The sequence below is a fragment of the Hemicordylus capensis genome, chromosome 4 (assembly GCF_027244095.1).
Source record: "Hemicordylus capensis ecotype Gifberg chromosome 4, rHemCap1.1.pri, whole genome shotgun sequence".
In the NCBI taxonomy this organism is placed as follows: domain Eukaryota; kingdom Metazoa; phylum Chordata; class Lepidosauria; order Squamata; family Cordylidae; genus Hemicordylus; species Hemicordylus capensis.
Genome location: NC_069660.1, coordinates 152,243,236 through 152,267,793, shown reverse-complemented (window position 1 = coordinate 152,267,793; position 24,558 = coordinate 152,243,236). Strand labels below are relative to the sequence as shown.

The 24,558-nt window shown below is 43.9% G+C and overlaps 1 protein-coding gene across 1 annotated transcript in view; it reads left to right on the top strand.

The window, feature by feature from the left end:
- Positions 1-24,558, top strand: part of LAMC1 (laminin subunit gamma 1) — a 174,107-nt gene that overhangs the window by 77,434 nt on the left and 72,115 nt on the right. The window contains exon 2 of the mRNA XM_053243832.1: positions 20,342-20,646. Coding sequence (XP_053099807.1) covers positions 20,342-20,646 — 305 coding nt within the window. The remainder of the gene's footprint in view (positions 1-20,341; positions 20,647-24,558) is intronic.

Sequence of the window (24,558 nt, the reverse complement as noted above, 5' to 3'; positions counted from 1 at the left end):
CCAATTTGTCTAGGGCACCTCAGGAGCTCATAGTGGCCATGAAGACGATGGACCTATCCCAAGTTGTCTCGGGACTGACATACATTGCTGGTCACACGCTTGATTTGGTCTTTCACTCTGATCAGGGTGATGTTCTGTGAGTGGGGACTCGGGCGATCTTCCCATTGTCATGGACAGACCACCATCTGGTTAAGGTTGGAATCTCAGTCACTTCCCACCTTCACAGGGGTGAGGGACCTGTTAGGATGGTCCACCCAAGAAAGTTATTGGTTCCAATAGGATTTCAAGAAGCCTTGGAGGGATTTACTGTTGGCTCTGCCGGCGATCCTCTTGATGCCCTTGCGGAAAACTGGAACAGCAAACTCACCGGGGCAGTAGACATGATCACTCCTAAGCGTCCCCTCTGACCTGCTTCAAAACTGGCCCCTTGGTATATGGAAGAACTACGGGGGCTGACGCGACAAGGTAGACAACTGGAGCGCACATGGAGAAAGACTAGACTCTAATCTAACAGATTACAACATTTGAAGATCTATGCTCTGCCTCTGTTGCATCCGCAAGTTCGCGTCTGGCAGAGTTATTTAGGGTTGTGAGAGGATTAGTATGTGCCCCTCCTCACTTGAATCAGACTCTGGAACCATTGATTATCTGCTGTGGCACGTTTAATGAAATTTTTGTGGGGGGAATCTCTTGTATTCGGGCCAATTTAGACTCTGTCTCCACAATTACTTCAATGTCTGATGTGGAGGTGTCCAGTGATGACTCTTGTGTGGTTAGGTTGGATCAGTTCCAGTTTATGACTCCTGAGGATGTGAATGAGCTGATTGGAATGGTGCAACCTACCACTTGTTCTCTTGACCCTTGCCCGACATGGCTTATACTATCTGGCAGGGGGGTTGTTGTAGAAGGCCTGGTAAATATTATAAATGCATCTCTGAGCGAAGGCAGGATGCCTCCTTGCCTTAAGGAGGCAATTATTAGATCACTTCGGAAGAAGCCTACCTTGGATCCCTCAGAGTTGAGCAACTACAGGCCTGTTTCCAACCTTCCATAGCTGGGCAAGGTAACTGAGAGGGTGGTGGCCTCCCAGCTCCAGACAGTCTTGGAAGAAACTGATTATCTTCTAGACCCATTTCAAACTGGCCTTTGAGTGGGCTATAGGGTGGAGACTGCCTTGGTCTGCCTGATGGATGATTTCCAATTGGGAATTGACAGAGGAAGTTGTGACTCTCTTGGTCCTTTTGGACCTCTCGGTGGCTTTCAATACTATCGACCATAGTATCCTTCTGGAGCATCTGAGGGGATTGGGAGTTGGAGGCACTGCTTTGCGGTGGTTCCACTCCTACCTCTTGGGCAGGTTTCAGATGGTGTTCCTTGGAGACTGTTCTTCGAAATCTGAACTTTTGTATGGTGTTTCTCAGGGCTCTGTATTATCTCCGATGTTCAACATCTAAATGAAACTGCTGGAGTGATAATCAGGAGATTTGGTGCAGGGTGCTATCAGTATGCTGATGACACCCAAATCGACGTCTCCATGTCAACATCATTGGGAGAGGGCATAACCTCCCTAAATGCCTGCCTGGAGGCGGTAATGGGCTGGATGAGGGATAACAAACTGAGACTGAATCCAGATAAGACGGAGGTACTCATTGTGCGGGGTTGAAACTTGGGAGATGATTTTGATCTGCCTGTTCTGGATGGGGCCACACTTCTCCGGAAGGAACAGGTCCACAGTCTGGGGGTGCCTCTGGATCCAAGCATCTTCCTGGTGTCCCAGGTTGAGGCAGTGGCCAAAAGTGCCTTATATCGGCTTCGGCTGATATACCAGCTGCATCCATTTTTTAAGATAAATGACCTCAGAACAGTGGTACATATGCTGGTAACTTTCAGACTTGACTACTGCAATGCGCTCTATGTGTGGCTGCCTTTGTATGTAGTCCAGAAACTGGAGTTGGTACAGAATGTGGCACCCAGGTTGGTCTCTGGGTCATCTTGGAGAGACCGTATTACTCCTGTATTGAAAGATCTACACTGGCTGCCGATAGGTTTCTGGGCAAAATACAAGTTGCTGGTTGTAACCTATAAAGCCCTAAATGGCTTGGGCCCTGGGTATTTAAGAGAACATCTTCATTATGAACCTCACCGCCCACTGAGATCAGCAGGAGAGGTCTGTCTGCAGTTGCCACCAGCTTGTCTAGTGGCTACTAGGGGACGGGCCTTCTCTCCTGCTGCTCCTAAGCTTTGGAACATGCTCCCTGCTGAAATAAGAGCCGTCCCATCTCTGACAACTTTTAAAAAGTCTTTAAAGATACACCTATTCACCCAGGCTTTTAATTAAATATTGTTTTAACAGTTTTAGCATTGTTTGAATTTGAGTTGTAATGTTTTAACATTTACTATATCATTTATTTTATTTTAACTACTGTTTTAAGTTTTTGTTTGCCTGTTATAAACCGCTCAGAGATGTGAGTTTGGGGCAGTATTAAAAAATAAATAAATAAAGGAATTCCCAGATCTTGTTGACTACAACTCCCATAATCCTGAAACAAAAGCCATTGCAGCTGGGGATTCTGGGAGTTGTCGTCAACAACATCTGGGAATCCCTGTTAGAGGGCACACTGGTTGTGAGGAGCAACAACAAGTGAAGCACTTGACTCACTAGAAATGTTAGACACACTTATTCATAGGAGTGTGGTAACCTTTCTTTGGGAACAGCACTTTATAAACATGTGAGTTGAATGTTCCAAGTGAACTGAATTTTCACCAACTATAATCTAGATGTTTCTGTGAACAGTTGACATTTTTCTGCCCACTGGTTCAGATGCAGTTTGGAACTAGGATTAAGCCTGATCCCACATAACATCCCCAGAGCTCTGGAGTACAAAGCAGTGTAGTAGTCAACACAAGAAATAATAGAGAGGGGACGAATGTGCTTTTTATCAGCTAATAATACATATGCTGTAATCAGAATGGTGACACTAATAGACCAGGATTATTTAGTTTGATGGGTGCGACTTTGAGGACAACCTACCAGGTGAACCTTATTTGAACTCTCATCTAGTCCTTCATTTCCCAAATGGGATCTGACTCCCTAGGGGATTCCTGCATCAGTAGGTGGAAATTTTAGATCTTTGGCAGCAGATTAAAGGAAGGAGGGGATGTTCTTTGGCTGTGATCCAAAAATAAACAATTAAAAAAACCCAGAGAGGTAAAATGTGTCTTGTTGCTATGGTCAGGCATAGAACATTTTTGTTGGGGCTTGAGAAATTACAGTGCTTTTCCTGAATGAAAGGATGTGGTATGACTTACAGAAGAGAAGTTTCTTTGTTTAGTCAATGAATTCACAGTTGAAAAATGGTCTTGTAACCAACATTGTATCCAAGTGTCATGGCAGTGTTACAACTTTTCAGAGGGTGGCTACCCACTTCTTGTCCTACTTACCTGAATTTATCTCTCAGCACACCCCTTCCTTTGTGCTTGTTCCCCCACTACTGATTCCACTACACACAGGGGCGGATTAAGCTTTCTGCTGCCTATAGGCAATGAAAGACTGGTCACTCCTCTCTGTCCCCAGAGAAGGATTTCCCTTCAGCAGGGCTGGTGGGTGGCGGGGAAGGAAAGTTCTTAGTCTTTTTTTTTTTTTAAACCCTTTAAAATGTGCCACTCTGCAGCGCGGAATGAAGAGCACGTCCACAGAGAGGCCCCAAAATGGGCTGCAACTGACCAGAGCAATCATTTGGGAAGGTGGAGGGATGGGGGAAGGAGCTCCCATCACCGCCTCCACCATCCCCGCTGGCCTGTCCCCCAAATGGATGGGACAGTCGTTTCATAATAGCTCATTTGAGAAGGAGGGTGGAGGGATGGGGGAAGGAGCTTCCGCCTCCACCTTCAAAATGGGCTGCATCCGCCTGCTGCTTTTAAATACTTTAAAACAATTTTTAAAAGTTGGAAAGCCCAACCAAACAAGTAAGTCTTTAGGGCTCTCTTAAAGGCCAATGGCAAGCCTAAGCTGCGGATATCTGCTGGGAGTGCATTCCATAGGCCAGGAGCAACTACAGAGAAGGCCCGTTTCTGAGTCGCCATCAGATGTACCGCTGGTAACTGGAGACGGAAATTTGTCTGCTGTTCACAGTGGTTCATTTATTACGTGATTTGTGTGTTAATATTGTGTGTGTGTTTTTATATATCCTTTTTGCTTTTTCTGGAAATCAATTTATGCATCTTGTATAGAAAAGTTTTTTATACACACACACACACACACACACACACACACGGTTTTACCAAATGTGTGAATAGATGGGAAGCTTTCCTGTGTCTTTGGAGGCATTATTTGCTGTAAACTTGTTGCCAGCTTGCCTTTTGGAGCTATTAATCAGGTTATTAATTTTTGTATTTGAGTGGGAATTTGCATGATTATTTTAGGGAGTGCATGCTGTTTTCCACCAATGCAAACTGGGCTGCAACTCATGTTTATCCCCAGTCAATCCTATATCTAACAGAGCCAATTGTAGGAAAGCCATGGAAACTTTATGGCTGACGTTGGGGAAAGAGAAAAGGAAGATGTCTGCGTTTCTCAGGGACACTTCCTTTGCTTTTGGTTGTGTGCTAACATGCTGCACTGAGTGAACAGGAAGCTTTTTGTTGGATGTTCTTTTAACAAGGGAACATTCTTCCTCCCCGCCCCCACACACCATATATCCACTCCTGTTGCCCATATGTCCTTGGATGTGCTTTATTACCCCAAGAGAGAGTTAGCAACTGTACTATATTGGGTACATTGGATACTGAGAGAGGATGTGAAAATTCCAAAGTTTTTCAGATACAGAGAAAGGAGTCAGTGAGAGAATTTCAGTCCACACTGAAGTCCACATCAAGGCAATCTTACAAATCTGGCACTTGTAGCAGGAGTGCCAGCTGGCAGAGAGATTTTGTGATATAAATTAGCCATCCGTTCTGAAGAGCAAAAGGACAAAGGGGGCTTTTGTACTTTGAGGACAAGGGAGGGGCTTCCCCCTTTTAGTTACTTAAATGGCCTCTACTTACTATTTCCTTTCTCTGTGTATTCATAGATTCAAGGCTGTAGCACTTTGTTAATTTTGCTAGTATTTATTCAGAAAGATGAACATGACTGAAACCTCCTCCCTCATTTCAATCCAGCATTCTTTGCTACTGAAGACTGTTTTAGACACCTTATGGCAAAGCAGGTGTAATATGTAGAATTGAGTTACAAGCCAATGCAGGTTTAGAACTTTCCAGAACAGTCCTTGTGTTGGTCCCTGTTTGAATACACTTTTCACACAATACTAGGAGTCCCACCTGAATGTATACTAGTTTGCTGCTGTTTGTCACTAAGTGTGTCCCCACCAGAACAGCCCTCACATTCACATCCCAAATAACAAATTATTAAATTCTGCACTAGTTCCAAGCAGCTTATGGTTAAAATGCAAATATTTTTGGTAAACTCTAGAGCTGGGATAATGATCAGTTTGTGGGCTGTACCTGGCCCAGTTTAACTGGCCGCTGGCAACATACCAGATTTAAATCAAGATGTGAGGTAAAATGTTACTTTGATTAGTTTCACTTGTAAGAAAAAGGGAATACTCCCTCCACCAAAAAGAAAAAGTGTTAAGAGATAGAAACAGTTCATCCTTCATGCTACATCTGTCTTTGGGTTTTGTATGTGATGCTTCATGTGTGTTCAGTTTTATGGAGCCCTTACTGTTAGGTGATGCTAATTATGAAGCCGAACCATGACCACTCCTCCTTTATAAAAGCAGTTAATTTTTTTTCCAGGTAATATGCAAAAAAACAACCACAAGTTCCTACCCATAGACTAAGCCTTAATTAAAAAAAAACAAACATGAGACAAGAGGAGGAGGATGTTGGAGGGGAGAGAAGGTAAAAGGAAAAAGTAGTTGAAATACACAATGATAACCGACTTATTCAGAAGCATGTCTGTGTCAAGAGGGTGCTTGACTAGACAAACCATTATTCTGTTCCAATTTTCTATTCTGTAGGGTCCTAAGCAGAGACATTTGTAATTGTGTTCTTCAAGGTGGTCTCTAAAGCAGCAGTGACAGAGCTTGGATTTGATTTTGCAAAGACTTGTGAGCTCTAGCCTTTGGCCATGACTTTAGGAATATGTTTGTAGCCTTATTGCAGTCTACAGAAGTGGTGATAGTGGAAGCGTGAGCTGCGTGTGCTGCTTTCTATGCTTCAGTATCTTGTGTGAAAAAGGGAGGTGTACGTGCGGCCAGTACTGAGACAGAGCATACTGTACTTGTATAAAACTTGAAACTTCATTTTTGTAGTATAAACTCAGCCCATCCTTGACCCAACCTTAATATTTTTGGCAATTGACTAAAGGCGCAAAGGAGGTAATGACCTCTGCTGCAGTTTTGAAATAGACCATTATTTTAAAGGCTTTCTGACATGTTGACATTTTGATATAATAGCATTGTTCTTTGATTTTTATTTAACAGATAATTAAAGTTGTGGTGTTATGCTGTCTTGGATCCAGTTTCACCTGTCCATGACTTTTATGTTAAAATCATGAGCAGTGTAGAGGGGGAAGGATTCCTTTGAAAGAAAGGTCTGTGAAATAAGTGGGCTTAAAAGAAGGTGTGAATTGAATCTTGGGCAGCATGTATTTAAGTGTTGCAGCAAGAGGAGGAGTGCATTGGACAGTTCCATCAACACCCTTACCTTCTGTGTTTGTAACTTAGTCCATAGCAACTGTGTAACAGGCAGAAATCTACCCTAGTTGGATTCTGTGGCTGAGGAGTCTTCTGTGTAGGCTGTAACTTAAATAAGCAAGGTTCGCATAAAACAAAGGGACAAAATAGGACTTTAAAGTAGTGTAAGTGTAATTTGATTTTGTTTCTTAATGACCGTTTAGGGAGATGGACTTTACACAGACTAACCTATACTTAATTACTAACCTGGATTTCAACACATTTCCTATTTAACGTAAAAAGCAGTGGGTGACATACAATTTCCCCCCTGTGCTAGAGCTCATCAGTATGAGTTGTTCACTGAGCATGCTTGAGAGACAGAACCAAAACATGTGAGGCTAGTTTCCTGTTGCCAGAGGGCGCCATATCCCCAGTTCCGGTCCTGTCTTGCTCGAGGTAACAGGGCTGTGAAAGCTCTCCAGCATTTTTTAGAAAGAAGACAGGCTAGTTTCTCATTTTCCATTTTTATACTTTTATTTCTCTTCTTGCTGTCTTCCTTGCCCCTCAGTGGAGCAGGGCATGGAGAAAATGACGACCATCATCCTTTGGGCGAACTATTGGCATCTAAGCAAACCACACAAACAGCAATGGCAGTTGAGGGGGAACTGGCTGGTCCGTGCCTCCTGCCCACCCCCACTGCCGATCCCAGCACTCCTGATTGTTCCAGCTGGCCCCCTTTGAGCCCATGCAGCCCACGACTCATAAGGGCAAGCTCTCTACCACAGGAGCCTGCTGGAAACCATTGTGGCGAACCTACCCAGCGCAGCCTGTAAGTAATGCCTCCCTCTCACATTTGGGCTCAATACCACTGTATTCCACCAGGCGCAGCCAACTGGACCAAAATTCTTGGCCGGGTAGTGTCAGCATAAGCGTAACGCACCCACCCCACCCCCAACACCTCCTCTCATTGCTCCTTTCTTTCTCTCAGAACCTGACACTCTGCTAGGCGACTGCCCTCCTCCTTCCCAGGCTACAGTCCTTGAGGAGAGGCCATTTCCATTTTGGAGCATGGCCATTTAGCACCCAGGAGTTCTGATTTTAAACACAGAGGGTTTAACATTCCTCCCCTCTGAGGCATCTCTCTGTTGCCCAACAGAACTAGCAACCAGATGCTTCTGTGTTGCACCCAAGGAGGGTGGGTTGATCTCCTGTGGCGGGCATGGTTTGTTCCTCGCTAGCAGGATTAACCTTGGTTGCATGGAATGGGAGATTACAATATAACTCTGCAGTTGTTCCTGCCTGCTCCTCTGTTTCCCCCATCTGCCACTGCATTATCCCCATTTTCTCCTTATCTGCTCAAAGCCTGCCACAGGAAGAGAGCTGGTCTTGTGGCAGCTAGTATGAATTGTCATCTTTGCTGAGCAGGGTCCCCCGATGTGCATTTGCATAGGAGTTCGCATGTGAGCAACCGGCTACTTGCATCTGATCCTGAAGCCTCGCAGTTTGCTCCTTGAACCCAAACAATCCTGTGGGAGGAAGGAGTGTTACCTGAAGAGGAGGTAGTTGAACAATATCTTTTCCTCTCCCTTCCTATTTCTCTCATTTGGGATCTAACTTACCAAGCTAAGTAGGTGGTTATTAACATCTCTCCATTAAAAATGCTCAACTAGGAGAGCCAGTTTTGTGGTGGCAGGCATGGGTTGCTTCTCTTGCTGAGCAGGTTTTTCCCCTGGTTTGCATTTGGATGGGAGACTACATATGTAAGTCAGTTGTGGTTTTTGTGTTTATATCAACAGGACTTGATCAAACCTTTCTTTCCTTCCTCTTCTGTCCCTACTGCCACCGTCCCTTACCCCTCTTTCACAGGGTCTTGTTGGCAGCATGGTAACAACCCGGCCCCTCTGGGTTGGTTGAGAGTTCCCTGGGAGACATGACACACTTTTGCCAGAGGTTATGGCTCTCCTCACCATTCCCCATGATGACACCCTTGGTGAACAATTGGCCTCAGGATCACCCTTCGGCTCCAAAGGGCAATACCTGCTGGAGCTGCTAGGGAACAGAAATTGCAACTTACTCCTTGGGAATGCCCACAAGGCATCCACTACTTTTGTCAAACACCACTAACTCCTTCCTTGCGAGAATCTCAATTCTGGTGCATAGGAACTCACTTCTCTTGTTTTGTCTGAGAACTCTGAGCTTCTCCAAGGAATCAATATTTGGCAAAAGCAGCAGCACTGATGGCAGACTCCAGCCTAAAATTGTATACAAAATGCCTCCAAGCCTTTAGCACCCGGACTGACGGTACACAGCTCTATCTGGCTAGCACTCTGGAAGGTTGACACAAAGTCCATACTTGCACTTATGTCCTCTCCCTTGGCAGGTGCCAAGCTCCTCAAACCATTTCTGGACCCGATCATGGTAGAGACCATGGTAGGGATTTTAAGTAAAATAAGATAAAATAAAAGCCTACCCATCTCAGGCAACTATTTCTACCGGGGCACCAGATTCAGGGAGTTGGGGTGCTCCCTGTGGGAACAAGCTATAGAAGGCTTCTAGGATACAAGAGTCTCTCACGGTCATCCCAATCCGCAGCAAAATGGGACACTATGTCTCCAACCCAGTAGTAAGCAGACTCCTCAACTTTGCTTCCACATGTTTGCCCACCACCCAAGGTGTCTGGGTCATAATCACCATTCTCAGGCCTATTCCCTGTTCCTTCTTGCCACTCCTCCAGATATTCTAACCATCTGTCATCACCTACAGACTTGGATAATCGAATCAGTACCCTCGACAGAAATATGTTGAAGTGTTGTCTTATTCATCGCCTCGAAGAAAATGACTCTTTGGAGGCAGTTCTAGACCTCTAGAAATTCAACAAGTTCATCAGAAAGGACCTCATGCCATATAGGTGACTACTTGCGCGAGTGTATTCACGGCATCAGTGGACATCTCGGAAATCTGTTACTACTTCTCAATTCGTTCAGATCACAGGAGATTCCTAAGATGCTCGCACAGCCATCTGTATTACCAGTACACCATGCTCCAGTTTGGACTGTCATCTGTCCCCCGTGTATTTCTGCAGGTAATGGTGACACTCAATGTACCTCCCACCTGTAGAGCAGATACATACACCCCACAATCCTTGATCAGACCTTCCATCTTCCGGAAAGCATGAAAGCATCTTCCAATGCCACTGGACATGTACTTATGATTCACCATCACACAGAGAAGGGCCATCTTTGCTTGTCTTAGTCTCTACCTGGGAGGACTTTCTATACCACTCATTCATTCATGTTGCTCCCCAGGAAAAGAGGGTCACAGTCTCTGTGCTCACCTGGCCTTTTTCACGTTGTCACCCCACAGACCTCAGGCTTCTCTCCCATATCTAGGAGATTGATGGTATTGTATATGGAGTGCATTCCCTGACCGAGATGTCACTCCCATCTCTTCAATGGCTTCTGCTCTGTTGCAGGCTCTCATCTAGGTGGCCACTCACAATCAGATTTGGTTCTCTCCCATTGCTTCCCACTCCCTGTTATGGGGGCTTTCCCCAACTTCAGCAGAGGCTCCCCTCTAACAGAACCGCCAAGACACACAGTTATCACGGATGCCAGCCCGAAAGGGTGGGGCACTCACTACAAAACCCAATAAGCACGAGATCTTTGGTCTCCTCTACCACCAAGAAATAACATGTTTCAACTGGCTAGAACTAGAGGCACCCCGCCTGGCCCTCATCCAATTCCACCTCTCCTCTAGGGCCATCATGTGTTAATACATTCAGACAACAATACTCACAGAGTCACTCACAAACATGCATGCCAGGTCCAGATCACGAACCTGAATGGTGGAGCCCGATCCTCATAAGATCCTCAGAGGAGTGTTCTTACAGCAGTCAGAGTTGATCCTACTGGCATCCCATAGGCTCCAGAGGGCTGGGTTCTCACAACTGGTGTACCTCCCCTGGTGTCTCCCCCACCACAAGGATCCTCTTCTTTAAGGGCCTCTTGCCCATCTGTCCCAGTATGGCTCTAACTATACATCTGGGGGTTGAGGGCTACTCACATGCTGCACATCATTCCATCTTGACTTCCCAGCATCCATCTACCATCTAGCCCTTAGGACGACATGGACAGCTTCTGAAAATAGAAAATGACCAACCCACTGGCCACTGGAGTTGCCGAAGTCCTTGCCTCCACCAGTCTAGAGTTTTGGTCTGCGTTCCAGTTCTCTCAAATGCCATATCTTTGTTCTGGCCTTGATCCTGAGCTTTTCAGAGCACAGTAATTCTGTCCAACTTCCCCACAGCGCCCATTTTTTCTCTAATGGGCCTCTGATTGGCTTCCCCTATTGCCAGCGTTTTTTACTATCAGGGTACTTGAATGCGGCCTTTAATGCCATTCCCTTGCCACCATTCAAACCTGAATCTTCTTCCTCTCTCTAGTTTCTGCCATACTAGGTCATTGCAGTTGCTTTATCTTTGTCCCGCACAGTGTCTGTGCTGACTGCTTTATTATACATAAGGACTCTGAATGTCCAATTTGACTACATGGTACTTAAACCTGATTCCTCCTTCCTTATGACCTTGTCCTTCCCTACCTCACCACAGAGAAAGACTTGGCTTACACATTTGCTGGGCTCTACACGTTTATATCAGGCTCACTATGGGTCAGGTATTTCACATATCTGACCTCCCTTTGTCTCCTTCAATACCTGTTCTAGAAGGATTACAGCTCTCTCTACGCCCAGGGCAGCCACAGCGGCCTTCTTGGCACACACTCCTTGGATACGGTATAGCAGCCATTCTGCTCTTCCATTTCTCTCCTTATTCATCACTATAAATATTCTCATTGTAGACACCACAGGTGACCTTTGGGCGCATGGTCCTCCTACAAGTAGTTTTGAATATATCCTTCCCTCCCAGCTGTTCTTTTGCATACTGCTTGGGCATGTCCCATACTGATTAGTTCCAGCATGGGGGGGGGAAGGAACATTGGACTTACCATAAAGGGTTCTTTTCCCCTGTGACTGGAGCTCATCAGGCCCACCTCCAGATGTATATAGTTACTGGGGTTGGTTCTTCGTATCTTGGATGGAGCCACCTTCCAGAACATAACAGCGTTAGTATGTGTCCTCCGTGATTCTTATGTATTTAACCTGTTGCCTTTCTAGGCTATTTCTCTCTTTCTACATGTGTCACACTCTACGCTGCAGTCCCAGAACTGGGGATATAGCACCCTCTGGCAACAGGAAACTAGCCTCACTTGTTTTGGTCCTGTCTCTTGAGCATGCTCAGTGTACAACACGTACTGATGAGCTCCAGTCACAGGGGAAAAGAACACTTTACCATAAGTCCAATGTTCCTTTCCCGTACTTCGGAACATGGAAACTTGCTTCAGAGCAAGGATTCCTCCTTATTCCATAATAAGAACACTTAGATTCTTACTCTAGAGTAAGGGGAAATGTGTATATTACCTTGCCCCCTTATTGCCTCTATATTGTAGTCTGACAAAGTGGAGTATGTAACAAAGCAACCCTTTAAGATATCAGCAGTTCTGACTAGTATATCCATGCCACTATTACCTGCAGCCCTTCAGTCTATAGCAAACCTCTTGCAGATTGTGCTTTATCATTAGGACCACTATATTTTCATGAATATACTCCGCATGCTAGTATAACTCACCCACTAGGTATGTGTGCGAAAATACAGTGGATGATTGGAATCAATCCATCTGCATGGTAAGAGGTAGGTGTGTGTACACACACACACACACACACACACACACACACACACACACACACACACCTCTGTTAATGCCCCTAGCCCCTGCACTCACAGTAGCCCACAGACACTTATTTGATAAACATGTCTACTAGTATCGTGTGTATTTCAACCCTTATAGCTCAGCTACATGTTAATGCAAACTCATGGAACAGAATTCTGATAGCGCCCCCCCCCCCCCTTAGGAGAAACTGCTTTGGGAGGGAGCAACTTTTATTGGAAAGTGATGTGTACGTGTTGCTAACCCTTTCCTCACGTCTCACTCCTCTGTTCCAAGTTGCTTCCCAAATGGCTTTTCCTAAAAAGTGATGCTGTTGAGAGATTTCATGCATTTGCATATAACATGTAGTTAGACCCTTTATATTCCTTCTGTTTCCAAATGTCAATTTGGAAAAGAATGTGTTGGCTATGTTTAAATGGTTTGTAGCCTAGGATCACAGCCTTAAATCATTGTCGTGTTTGAATTCGTTAATATTAAAATAAGTTTATAATTTTCAGCTCATAGCAGTTTCTCCATCTGTCTTGGTATTGCTTCCCAAGAAAATAAAATAGATAAAACTGTTGCTCATAGCAGTAGACGCTTCAAAGTTGAGAGCTGCAAATTCTTACTCAACATATTAGCAGAAATGGATAGCCTTCATTTTGTTGCCTTTTTGGCACTTGTTTTATTTTACTCCATCCATAAAATGACTGTGTTTACAGCTTCCTTGCTCTGCTAATGTCTATTGTTGTGAAAATTGCCACAAACTGGTCCCATTAGGCTCTTTCTACAAGCAAATTAGGTGAGGTTTGACCAGGTTTCCTGCAGTAGTTTAAAAAAGGGTTAGAGACAACCTCCCTGGAGGCTCATTAGGAGATAGCAAGTGAGTCTTGCACCTACTGGCTGGATTAAATGTGTCAGCAGCTAGGTTTACTTTGAAAGTGAACACCAGATACTGGCCATATGTGGGTAAAATGGTATATAATGGTTTGTCAAGGGACTTGTGTGAAAGTAATTCCTTTTGGAATGCTGGACAGCAACAAACGTTACTGATGGGCCAACTTCTTGGCTGTAGTAGTGTGTGGTAGGACACCATTTCTCTGCACCAAAAAGTACTCTTTAAAAGTAGTACCCCCAAGATATTCCTCTAGCCTAGTTGAAACCAAGGAGCTAAATAAGAATTCTGATGAAGCCATGTTTAGTTCAGGAGCAACTGACTTCTTGATATCTACTCAATGGTAACATGTTCCGAACAGAGGCATAGCAAGGTTGGCGTGGATGCTGGGACAAAAAGTGAAGATGGGCCCCTGCATCCTTCCTTGGAGAGGTGGGAGGTGGGGATTGAAGAGCAAGCTGTTGCTTAGCTGGAGGGCCCATCTCCCTCAGGGACATTTCTCTCTCCCTCACCCCCATTCCTTATTCAGTAGCTTTGCCCCTGGTTCAGAGCAGTGTTCCCTCTAGCATGCACATGTGTGCTCACATGTCTTTTGATGTCTGCTAAGTCAGTTCTAGATCCCGCTCGCGTTTAGTCAAGAAAGCCCCTCTCTGAATGCATGTGCGTGCACACATTGCCTTGATACTGCCGCCCAGAACAAAACTCATTCTGCACATGGATGGAAAAAAATTAGAGAGAACACTGGTTTGGGGACCCAAAGTGGCTTGTGAATCTGACAAGCTAAACCACAGGTCAACAAGTGAATAGATGGATGAGGGGGGAAAGTTGCGTAGTATATACATTGTATAATTGTGTATTTATAACTAGAGCTGTTCATTGGCTGAGACAAGAAAATCTAAATGTTTAATGAATGCTGGTGCCTTTATTCAACAGCTTAATTTTCTTGGCACAGCAAATAAAATTGTATTCCAGAATGAATTATTGCCATACCAGAATACCCTGGCAAATGATTATAAGCCATTTTACTGACTGGGAATCAGTATTTGGTGTTTCCCCATGTTTCAATGTTCCCAAAGGACAGGGCAGAACAGGCTAAAGAAACATAGGCAATTGCTATATAAGGTAGATGAGAAGAAGTTGCACATCAGTTGTCTGTCCTGGAGTGATGCACAAAGGTTTACCAAATTCTTTATCAGATATAGTCGCCAGACTATGCATGAAAAGCAAACTACAGATTTGAGGTTTTAAGATTAAATAACATCTGGATCAGGCTTCCTGCAAATTGGGACCTTTCCTCCTACATCCCTCCAAGGTCTGGATTGGGGCTGCCCATTATGCTAATTGCTGGGTGGAGGGAAATGATCTGAAGGTGGCAGGGAGGGGCATAAGGTTAAAAGGCCACCACTGATGCTCATCTGCAGGGGAGCAATCTGGCAGCTCTCCAGGTTTTTTTTTAAATAAACCATGTGTGTTAAGGATTGTATCATTTGATCCTTAATCTGATCCTTAATGAAAATCCTTTCATCTTTTTGTCAATGGGTAATATTTCTAGAGCAAGCTACTAATCCCACTTTTGTCAGAAGTTGGCTTTTAGGGAATTGTGTGTGGGAGTAGAAAGCTTATTTATTTTATTCTCACCAGTAATCACCAAACAGCAAACTTCAAAGCATTCTAGCAATGTTAATTTATTCTGCTATTTTTCCAAGATCCGGTGGTGCATATAGGAGAGGAAAAACCGAGTTTTGAATGACTTTCTTGACAGTCATTTAGCAGCACAGCTCGCTTTAGACCTTTTGGATTGCCCGACTTCTGTGATTAAGCTGCTAAACAATACCTCAAATCCATTTTTCAGGTTTCATTATAAACTCTTCTGTTCTTGCTTGTTTACTGCCTTTTATATATTTAAGCCTGTGTTCTTGTCCTGGACCACTGGATGATTTCCGCATTATATTAATAATAGCTTTGCAGGATGAATACCTTCTGTTCTTTAAACCCTGTTTTTAAACTCATCACCTTTTACTAGGATAATGGTTTCTCTAAAACAGATGTTTGTACTCCTCACTGCCAAGATGCTTGTTTCTCTTACATCCTTTCACTAAGGTGGTATCAGCTGTATCCTTGTAATAACAATGGGAAGTCAAACAAGGTTACAGCAAACTGTCTTAGTTATTAGACTGAATTTCCCTCTTGCTGCCTTCCGACTTCAAATTTTAATATTGGGGTTTGTGGGGTTTATTTATTTTTTAGCACAGTCCAATAAGTCAGTTTGCTTTTACATTCTTGTGATCTGCCATAAATCAGAGGTTTTCAGAGTTTTAGACTCTCTTCCAGGGAGGTTTTGGAGTTCTAAGAAGCAGAGCAGGGCTATACAACCTCTACCCTCCAGCTGTTGTTTGACTACAACTCCCATCATCCCCAGCCCCAGAGGCCAACTGTCAGAGATTATGGAAGTTGTCCAACATCACCAGGAGGGCCTTAGTGCATAGCAACAGAGAAGGCCTGACAAGAGCCTCATGTGAATCTTGCACAGTGTGAAGGGGTTCCGCAGAAGAAAGGTCAGCATAGAAAAGGTTCCTGAAGGCAGAAAGCTTTGTAAAGTCATGTAAAGTCTCAATGACTTATTAAAAAAAGATATTTTTTTTGAAAGCTTCTGTATACTACATTATGAACCCTGGTTCTAATAAGTGTCCAGAATCTAGAGAAACTTATGTACACAGTTTCCACACTGGTACATGTCATGGTGTGTGCATGGTGATCATCTTCTTTCTCAATGTCAGTCTGTCCATACCTGATCATATACTGTTCCAGGGACTCACACAACCTCTGCAGAAGGTTTTCAAGGGGAAATGGAGGCTGCTGCTGAGAAAGGGAGGTCAAAAAGCCCCTTTGTATGTGCAGCCCATTGCATCTTAGCCTATAGTATTTGATTAACCAGTTTATATTGAGTGTGTGTCACGTTTATACCCTGCCTTTGATATACCCTTTTTCCAGGGCAGCTAACCCAACAGAAGCAAAAACCAGGAAGCATGAAGCTGTCCTTATTTGAAGGCTGACCTGTGGCTTGCAGTTTAGTTCTGTGCCGTAAATGATTGACTTGGTGATCATACTGTTCCTATTGTAAGCATTACTTCTGTCACACAATGCAGTCTGGACTTCCATACTATCGTGGCTTCAGTACATGTCTGATATGGGCCAGTCTCACATTGCCACTCTATTGCCTAAGTGTACTTGATGGAGAAAATACCATGCAAATTGAAAGTGTGTGTGTGTTTATGTATAATTGTCGCTACAGAGACAGTTTGCTTCCATCATGTGAATGCAGGCAAGTGGTAAGCTTGAGGACATTAGCATGTAGGAAATTCACCAGTATGTTTATAGTAAATAGTGTCCTTGGTATTCAGCCAGTGCTGTGTCGTGTATGTGGCTTCTAAGAAGGCAAAATCCTTTCTGCAGTCATTAAGACAACTTTGCCACATGTCAACTTACATAAATATTTCTCTTAAGATTTTAAGGAGCTACAAGATTCTGTTGTGTTTTGCTGAAATCTGGTTTTCCCTTAGAAAAAGTGCTTGGTAGTAGCTCACAGTAGTAAGAGATATGATCTGTCAGGTGACTAAAAATATTGTTCAAAGTCTAAGTTAATGCAGCTTGTGCTGACAGCCGTACTCTAAACAGAGTTATTCGTTTTTTGTTTTGCATAGTGCCTTTAGAAGTCTCCTGCCTGCTCTCGTGTTGGACAAACAGCATTTTCTTCTCTGTGTGTGATTGCCTGGCTGTGGAACACATTGATTATGGTGAGACTGTGTGTGTGTGTGCACGCGTGCATACAATCCTGCCCACTGAGGTGAAAAAATAACAGCTGGTGTGCAGCTGTACACCTCCTCCTGGGAACTTTTCTCGTAGCCAAGAAGCCTTGAGAGGAAGGTGACTTGAAGCATTTTACAGGCTCTTCCCACCGTTGTAATTTCAGTTAACTGCTTCAGGCACCCCAGAGGCAGCTACTGGGCAGATTCACTGTCCTGTCGTTCTTTCTGATGTCACCAGGACATAATGATAAGGGAGCCTGTTTGGAAGCTGACCACCTAGTGGGCTGTGAGTAGCACACAAAACATTTGCCTTAAGCATTAGGAAGGCTATTGGTCAAAAATATTTTCTGCTCTTAAACCTAGGTTGAGGGCAAGGAAGCTCCATCTTGCATCACTGTGAAACTTGAAAAAGATAAGCACTGTCCCCTGTTGCTTCACTGTAGGGGGGTGGCGGAGGGCGGGGAGAGGCTGTCTCGCAAGTCCTTGCTGAAGATTCCTCGAGGCGTCTCTTAACAGAAGTGCTAGTGTTCTTGAACAGTGAGGCTTATGAACACTCATTTCATTTCCAGTTCAGAAAATCCTTTTTTTCCACCCCCACAGACAGATCTTGAAGCTGTTAAAATGGTTCTCTAAGTCAAGAGACTTCAGCAGAATTCCTTGCCTTTGTGCCATTGAGTGAATCACAGTCGTGTTCTTCTCTTTCCTTTTGCTTTCTCCTCCCACCTCTCCCTGCTTCCAAATCCTGCCACCTTCACATCATGTGGCTCTTAAAGCAGATGACATTCCTCATGATCTTGAGTATGCCTGTTTACTTAGAGAGGATATTACAACTTGAGTACAGGGCTGGGACGCCATAGGCTACAGGAAAAAATAGTTGTCTAAGATTGTGCATTGGGCCGCATATGCATATAATTGCATTAAGTGGAGGAAAGAATGTCCAAAAAATTCTAGTTCTGTTACTGACGTATTTTGCATACTTTTCAGATACTATTGACAATAGTTAAGGCTTTTGTAAAAATGTGGCTTTATAGTAGATGTTCTACTATATATGTTCTACTATAGCCCGTGGATATATTGTATATAATATTGGTTTGAAAACTTGCTTATGCAGACATTGAAAAAGTGGTAATCGGGTGTTCCCAGTAGGGGCACTCAAAAGATCTCCTGCCTCCCTAGGCTGCAACCGTGCTATTTGTTCCCCATCTGAGACTTACCAGCTTGAAGCAGATGCATCCTCAGCAATATGCCTGCCCAAGATGGGGAGAGAGTTGGGTGAAGACTCTCTTTCTCTGCTCCTGATTGGCTACGTATATCCTGAAGCTGAGTGTACCAGTCATCTCAGACTGTCTGACAAGCTTCAGAAAATTAGCACTGAGTAAATGTGCCCTTGAGCCAGTGTCGAGTACAGGGCTGTACAGCCTTGTGTTTGTCTTGGGTAGAATTCAGGAGGGGTTTACCACTGACTCTAGGGATGGGCCCGGACCGGTCTGGAGGCCATTGAAAAGGCCTCCGGACCGGTCTGGACCTTGGTGGTTCAGTTCGGGGGTGGGGGGTAGCTTTAAGAGCAGCGGGAGGGTTTACTTACCCCTCCCGCCGCTTTCCCTCTCTGGCGCCGTAAAGTTCAGAGTAATTGGGGCGGCAGGATACCTCCCTGCCGCCCCTTCCCCGCTGCCCCTCTGCAAACTTCCCAATAGTCCTTTGCGCGCGCGCATAGCAAGGAATAGCAACTACAACTCCCATCATCCGCATGCGCAGAGGACTATTGGGAAGTTTGCAGAGGAGCAGCAAGGAAGGGGCGGCAGGGAGGTATCCTGCTGCCCCAATTACTCTGAACTTTACGGTGCCAGAGAGGGAAAGCGGCGGGAGGGGTAAGTAAACCCTCCCGCTGCTCTTAAAGCTACCCCCCACCCCAGTGCCGGACCGCAGTGTGGCGGTTCTGTGCACACCCCTAACTGACTCCTTCTGCGCAGTATGAGATAATGCCTTTCAGCATCTTCCTGTATCACTGCTGCCCGATATTGATGTTTCCCATAGTCTGGGAAACATACCAGTGGGGATTCGAACCGGCAACCTCTGGCTTGCTAGTAAAATCATTTCCCCACTGTGCCATTATGTGGCTTACAGAAAGGGTACACTTGTTTTAAAAGGGTTGGGAGCCCCTGAATGAAATAATCTCAAATATTAACATGTTCAACATTTGCAGTCACAGCGGTCTCCTGAATTGCCTCTGTTCCCCCTTTACTTTCAAATGTTAACTCTGACAAGTCATCACAGCACTAAAAGTTGCCCTTAAAAACTTCAGAACTTAATTCTCACCCCCACTCCCATGGTAATTTTACTGAACATTTCCCTCTTTGCTTCCCACTGTTGCTTTCTACTCTGCCTCCTTTTTTATATTATTTCTCTGTCTCGGCTAACTCCTCTGCCTTGGCTTAGTCCCACCACAAACAATCCTACTATCTAGCCTGTGTGTTTCTTTGCACATGTGGCTTTGGCCTGCTTAGAAGCAGAAATGAAAAGCCCAGAAATTTCCAGAAACAAGAGCTTGTAGTTACTGGGCAGTACCCGGCAGACTAGAGCCATTTTCATGAGATGGAACTGAAACGAATGCCTGTGTTTAGTAGGTAACGCTATGTGTATGAGAGAACCATTAATTCATATTTAAGAGATCGTAAATGTAGGTGTTGCATGTTTGTGATGACATTTAACTTATGTGTGTTAAGTGAGAAATTTAGCATTTTATTCACGTTTGTTTTGCATCTGATTTGATTTTTTTTAAAAAAAGATGTTTAAAAAGTCAGTCTTTCTATACCCTGGTAAGTCATGCTGTTCTTCATGATTAATTTTAAATTATGTAATAGTCCAGCCTTGTACATGAGTTGATGAAGGTTACTAACCCATTTGTGTATACATTGTAGTGTAAAGCATTTGTGACCCATCCACAGCCTAGGTGTGTGTGGGGAGAAAAATCCAGCTTACAAAAACTTCTCTAGCTCTCCACAAGGATATAGAGTGACTGTTTGCAAGTGTGCAGTGTGATGAACACAGCTCTTCAATCCAGTTTAATAAAAGTAGAATCATTTCAAATGACTGGTTTAAAAATATTCCTGCTGCCTATGAGGGTGGCTTTTGAAAGAACAAATAATGTTCTACATTCAAATGCTTGGGTGTCACCTCTTCAACTTGCTTTTATTATCTTATTTACAGGAAAGGCCTTTGATATTACATATGTACGCTTGAAATTCCATACAAGCCGGCCAGAGAGCTTTGCCATCTACAAGCGCACTCAGGAGGATGGTCCATGGGTGCCTTACCAGTACTATAGTGGATCCTGTGAGAACACCTACCGCAAATCCAATCGGGGTTTTATCAGGACTGGGGAGGATGAACAGCAAGCACTTTGCACAGATGAGTTCAGTGACATCTCTCCACTCACCGGAGGCAACGTGGCCTTTTCAACGCTGGAGGGCAGACCCAGCGCTTATAACTTTGATAACAGCCCTGTCTTACAGGTGAGTCAGTTCTGGCTAAGAGTTTGTAACAAACGTGCCTTGATTCTTAGTTTCCAAGGCTCCCAAGTCCATTTCAAATATAACTAGACACCAGACTTCTTCTCTTCTATCTTTCTCTGGTTACTTGTATTTGGATTTCTGACTGCTTCGGCTTTCTTTAGCTGGTGAAATTCTCTATGGCCTAGTTGTTCAGGAACTTTCTGTGGTTTGTTCTTAACAGCCAGCCAGTTGCAACTCTTGCACAAGGCAGCATGAAGAAGTACTACAAAGAAGTATGTGTGGTTTAAGGGCAGAGTAGGAACAGAGATCTGGACCATTAGGCACAATCTATTAGCAAGTTATCTTATGCAGTCCATATTAATGGGAGGAAGGAATGGGATGCATTGTTCTTCATTATGCTTATCACACAATTATTAAAAGCTACAATGAGAGCGAGCTTGGGAATTTGTCCTAATGGCTACCATGGTTCACAATACAGCCTTTGCCATTCTTTAGAAGGGGAAACTGCTGCTGTTCTCGCCAGTAAAATTGTCTCACATTTCTAAAGAGGAAGCCAGACATTTTCCTTTTAAGGGAAATAAAGCAGAGGCATTTGCATTGCCTGGGGTGTTTGTCCCCCACCCTGCGCCCCGCATGGGATTCACCTGCTTTCTTTTCAAAGTACGATCAGCATGGTGTTAAACCATTTTTACATGAAATGAACAGGAAAATGTTGGGTTCTATGACCATTATGACTACAGTGATGGTTATTCATAATGTCTCCCCTATCATCATGTAAGTGAATGCAGCCTTTAGCAGTGGAAAACGAAGCCAAATTTGACTTTTGGTTCTGTAAGGCAAGGAACATTGTGGGTGGAAATCTCTTCTGGAGAAGCTATGCTTGTTTCCCTTGTGTGATGGGAGTTTATGATATGGCACATTGTCTGTATTCTACAAGCTCAGCTGGTTCTGAGATTGGGAAGCATCTTGCAACCTAAACACATATGCATGCTTTGTTGAACTTTTACATTTTCCCCTGCTTCCTATAATCAGATTTACAAAACATTCCAAATGATTTGAAAGGAAAGGAGTGAGAGGTATGGCCTAGACCAGTGTTTCTCAACCACTGGTCTGTGGACTGGTGCCGATCCGCGAGGCGTTGGGTACCGGTCCATGAGGCATCACTTATAAAAATCACCCCCACCAAAAAGCAATTTTGAGCCAGCGGTGGCCACCGGGAGCTCTCTGGAACTCATTTCCAGGCAGCGCTCGCTGCTGGATAACATTCATTTCACTTCCTCGAAATAAAAATTATCCAGCAGTGAGGGCTGCCTGGAAATGAGCTCTGGACAGCTGCCCAAAATTGTTTTTGGGGGTGTAGGGTTGGGGATGAAGGGGGTGACCCCCTTACTAACGATTGGTCCCAGAAACTGCACATGAATAATGTACCAGTCCATGACTCCAAAATCATTGAGAAACAGTGGCATAGACAACTCCCAAGATATTCTTGCATCCATGAGGGTTATAACTTGTTTTGGTTTTTTATATGAAAGTTGAGATATTGGGATTTAAATGTAATTCTAATCCTTGGATTGGCATTACATTTCTTGATCTGAGGCAAACCATAGCTTGTAGTCACCTACCCCCCACTCAAACCAGGAAAGTACTTAGGAGATCGCCATATGTGAGAAGGCGAGAAGCATACAAGTTTGAGGGTCCAACCAAGCTCCGGCAATAATGCCAAACCATGGCTTGGCATTGTATCTGAACCCATTAATTGAATTGTATGTCAGACAGTAAATTCTGCGCTTATATGGCAAATCCATAGAAATGTACAGCATGCATTTCCCTGGCTCTGCTGAGCTTGCTTCCCAGTTATATATGCTTTTGCATCCATATGTTGGTTGTGCTGGTCTTTGAGGAGACAGAAAACGGTTTGCAGGATAGAAGAAAAGTGAATTAAGGCCAACTTCAGTTTTTGATTGATATGAAGTATTTAGTTAGTTAGTTAGTTTTTTATTGAAGTTCTATACCGCCGAATATAGAAAACTCTACTCTAGGTGGTGTACAGATTAAAACATAATATAAAATATAATACATTTAAAATTCATAAAACAGATAAAAATCACAATAGATAAAAACACATTAAAACTTTAATTAGATTTCAGTTAAAAGCCTGGGTAAGTAGGTATGTCTTCAGGGTCCTCCTAAAAACAAACGGAGAAAGAGATGCTCTTATTTCAGCAGGGAGTGCATTCCAAAGCTCTGGGGCAACCACAGAGAAAGCCCAGTCCCAAGTTGCCACCAAACAAGTTGGCAGCAACCTTAACCATACCTCTGCAGATGATCTTAATATGTGACAGGGTTCACAACAGAGAAGGCGCTCTCTTAAGTACCCTGGACCTAAGCCGTTATGGGCTTTATAGATAATAAACAGCACTTTTGTTCAGAAATATATTGGCAGCCAGTGCAGTTCTTTTAGAATCAGTGTTATATGGTCCCTTCGGGTAAACCCAGAGACCAATCTAGCTGCCGCCTTCTGTACCAATTGTAATTTCTGAACTATGCACAAAGGCAGCTCCATGTAGAGTGCATTACAGTAGTTAAGCCTAGAGGTTACCATCATATGTACTACTATTTTAAGGTCATTTGCTCCAGAAATGGACATATCTGGCGTATCAGCCAAAGCTGATAAAAAGCATTCCTGGCCACAGCCTCAACCTGAGAAACCAGAGAGAGTTTGGGATTCAGGAGCACTCCCAGACTACGAACCTGATCTCTTAGGGGCAGTGTAACCCCTTCCAGAACAGGCAGATTTAAACCATCTCTTGGATCCTGACCCCCTACAGACAGTATCTCCATCTTGTTTGGATTCAGCTTCAGTCTGTTATCCCTCGTCCAGCCCAATATCGCCTCCAGGCAGGCACTTAGGGGGGTCATGCTATTTCCTGATGAAGTTGGTATGGAGAAATAGAGCTGGGGGTCATCAGCATATTGATAGCATCCCAGTCCAAACCTCCTAACGATCTCTCCCAGCGGTTTCATGTAGATGTTAAAAAGCATTGGAGACAGTATGGTGCCTTGTGGAACCCCACACTTTAGCTCTCGCTTTTCAGAACAGTCTCTGCAGTATGATTTATGACTCTGGCTAAAGTTAGGATATGGTATTGGGAGGTGCAACATAGATATGAAAAGCTATTGAGCTAAATGACATCTTCTTGTCTTTCCGTCTGCCTCTCCTTTCCAGACACATTCACACACAGAAAAGTGTGTGTGTGTGGTCCCCCCCCCCGACCTTCTATATCTGGATATGTATGATTACAAACTAAACCCATTCTCCAGTCTCATTGTATAACTTTTCAAATGAACACATGTCATCTAGGTTCCTTGCCAAAGTTGGGGATGTTAACACACACAAGCTTCCCTCCCCCCGCCCCCCCACACACATGTGCACTCATACTTTCTCTTGCACATTGTTTTTATCTGTTGAATTTGTAACTTTATGGCTTTGATAGCACTGAGCAGTAGCAACATGGGTTGACTGGAGAAGGAATGCACAGTTGATTTAGGATTTTGTAAACGTTATTCAAATCGACTTCTTAAGCCCTCATCTGTAGTAGGACCTAATAAGAAAGTGGGGAAATGTGATGAATGAGCTGAATTCATAAGGTAATAATAATACAGAATTGGAAGGCCCCATATGATATTTTCAGCCCCAGGTGCTGAAAATATCTCTGGTCACAGCTTATTGATATGAATGAATTGTATTTCAAAAATAAAAAGTAGCATTAGAATAGAGACTTGGTCCTAGTTAAGAAAATGGGGTGGGGATGACTTCAGATGAGCTGAAGATTTTATTCTAAAGGAAAAGAGAAGATGTTATAGTAAATAAAGGTGTTATAAAACATTTATTGGTGTTCTAAGGCCTTGTTC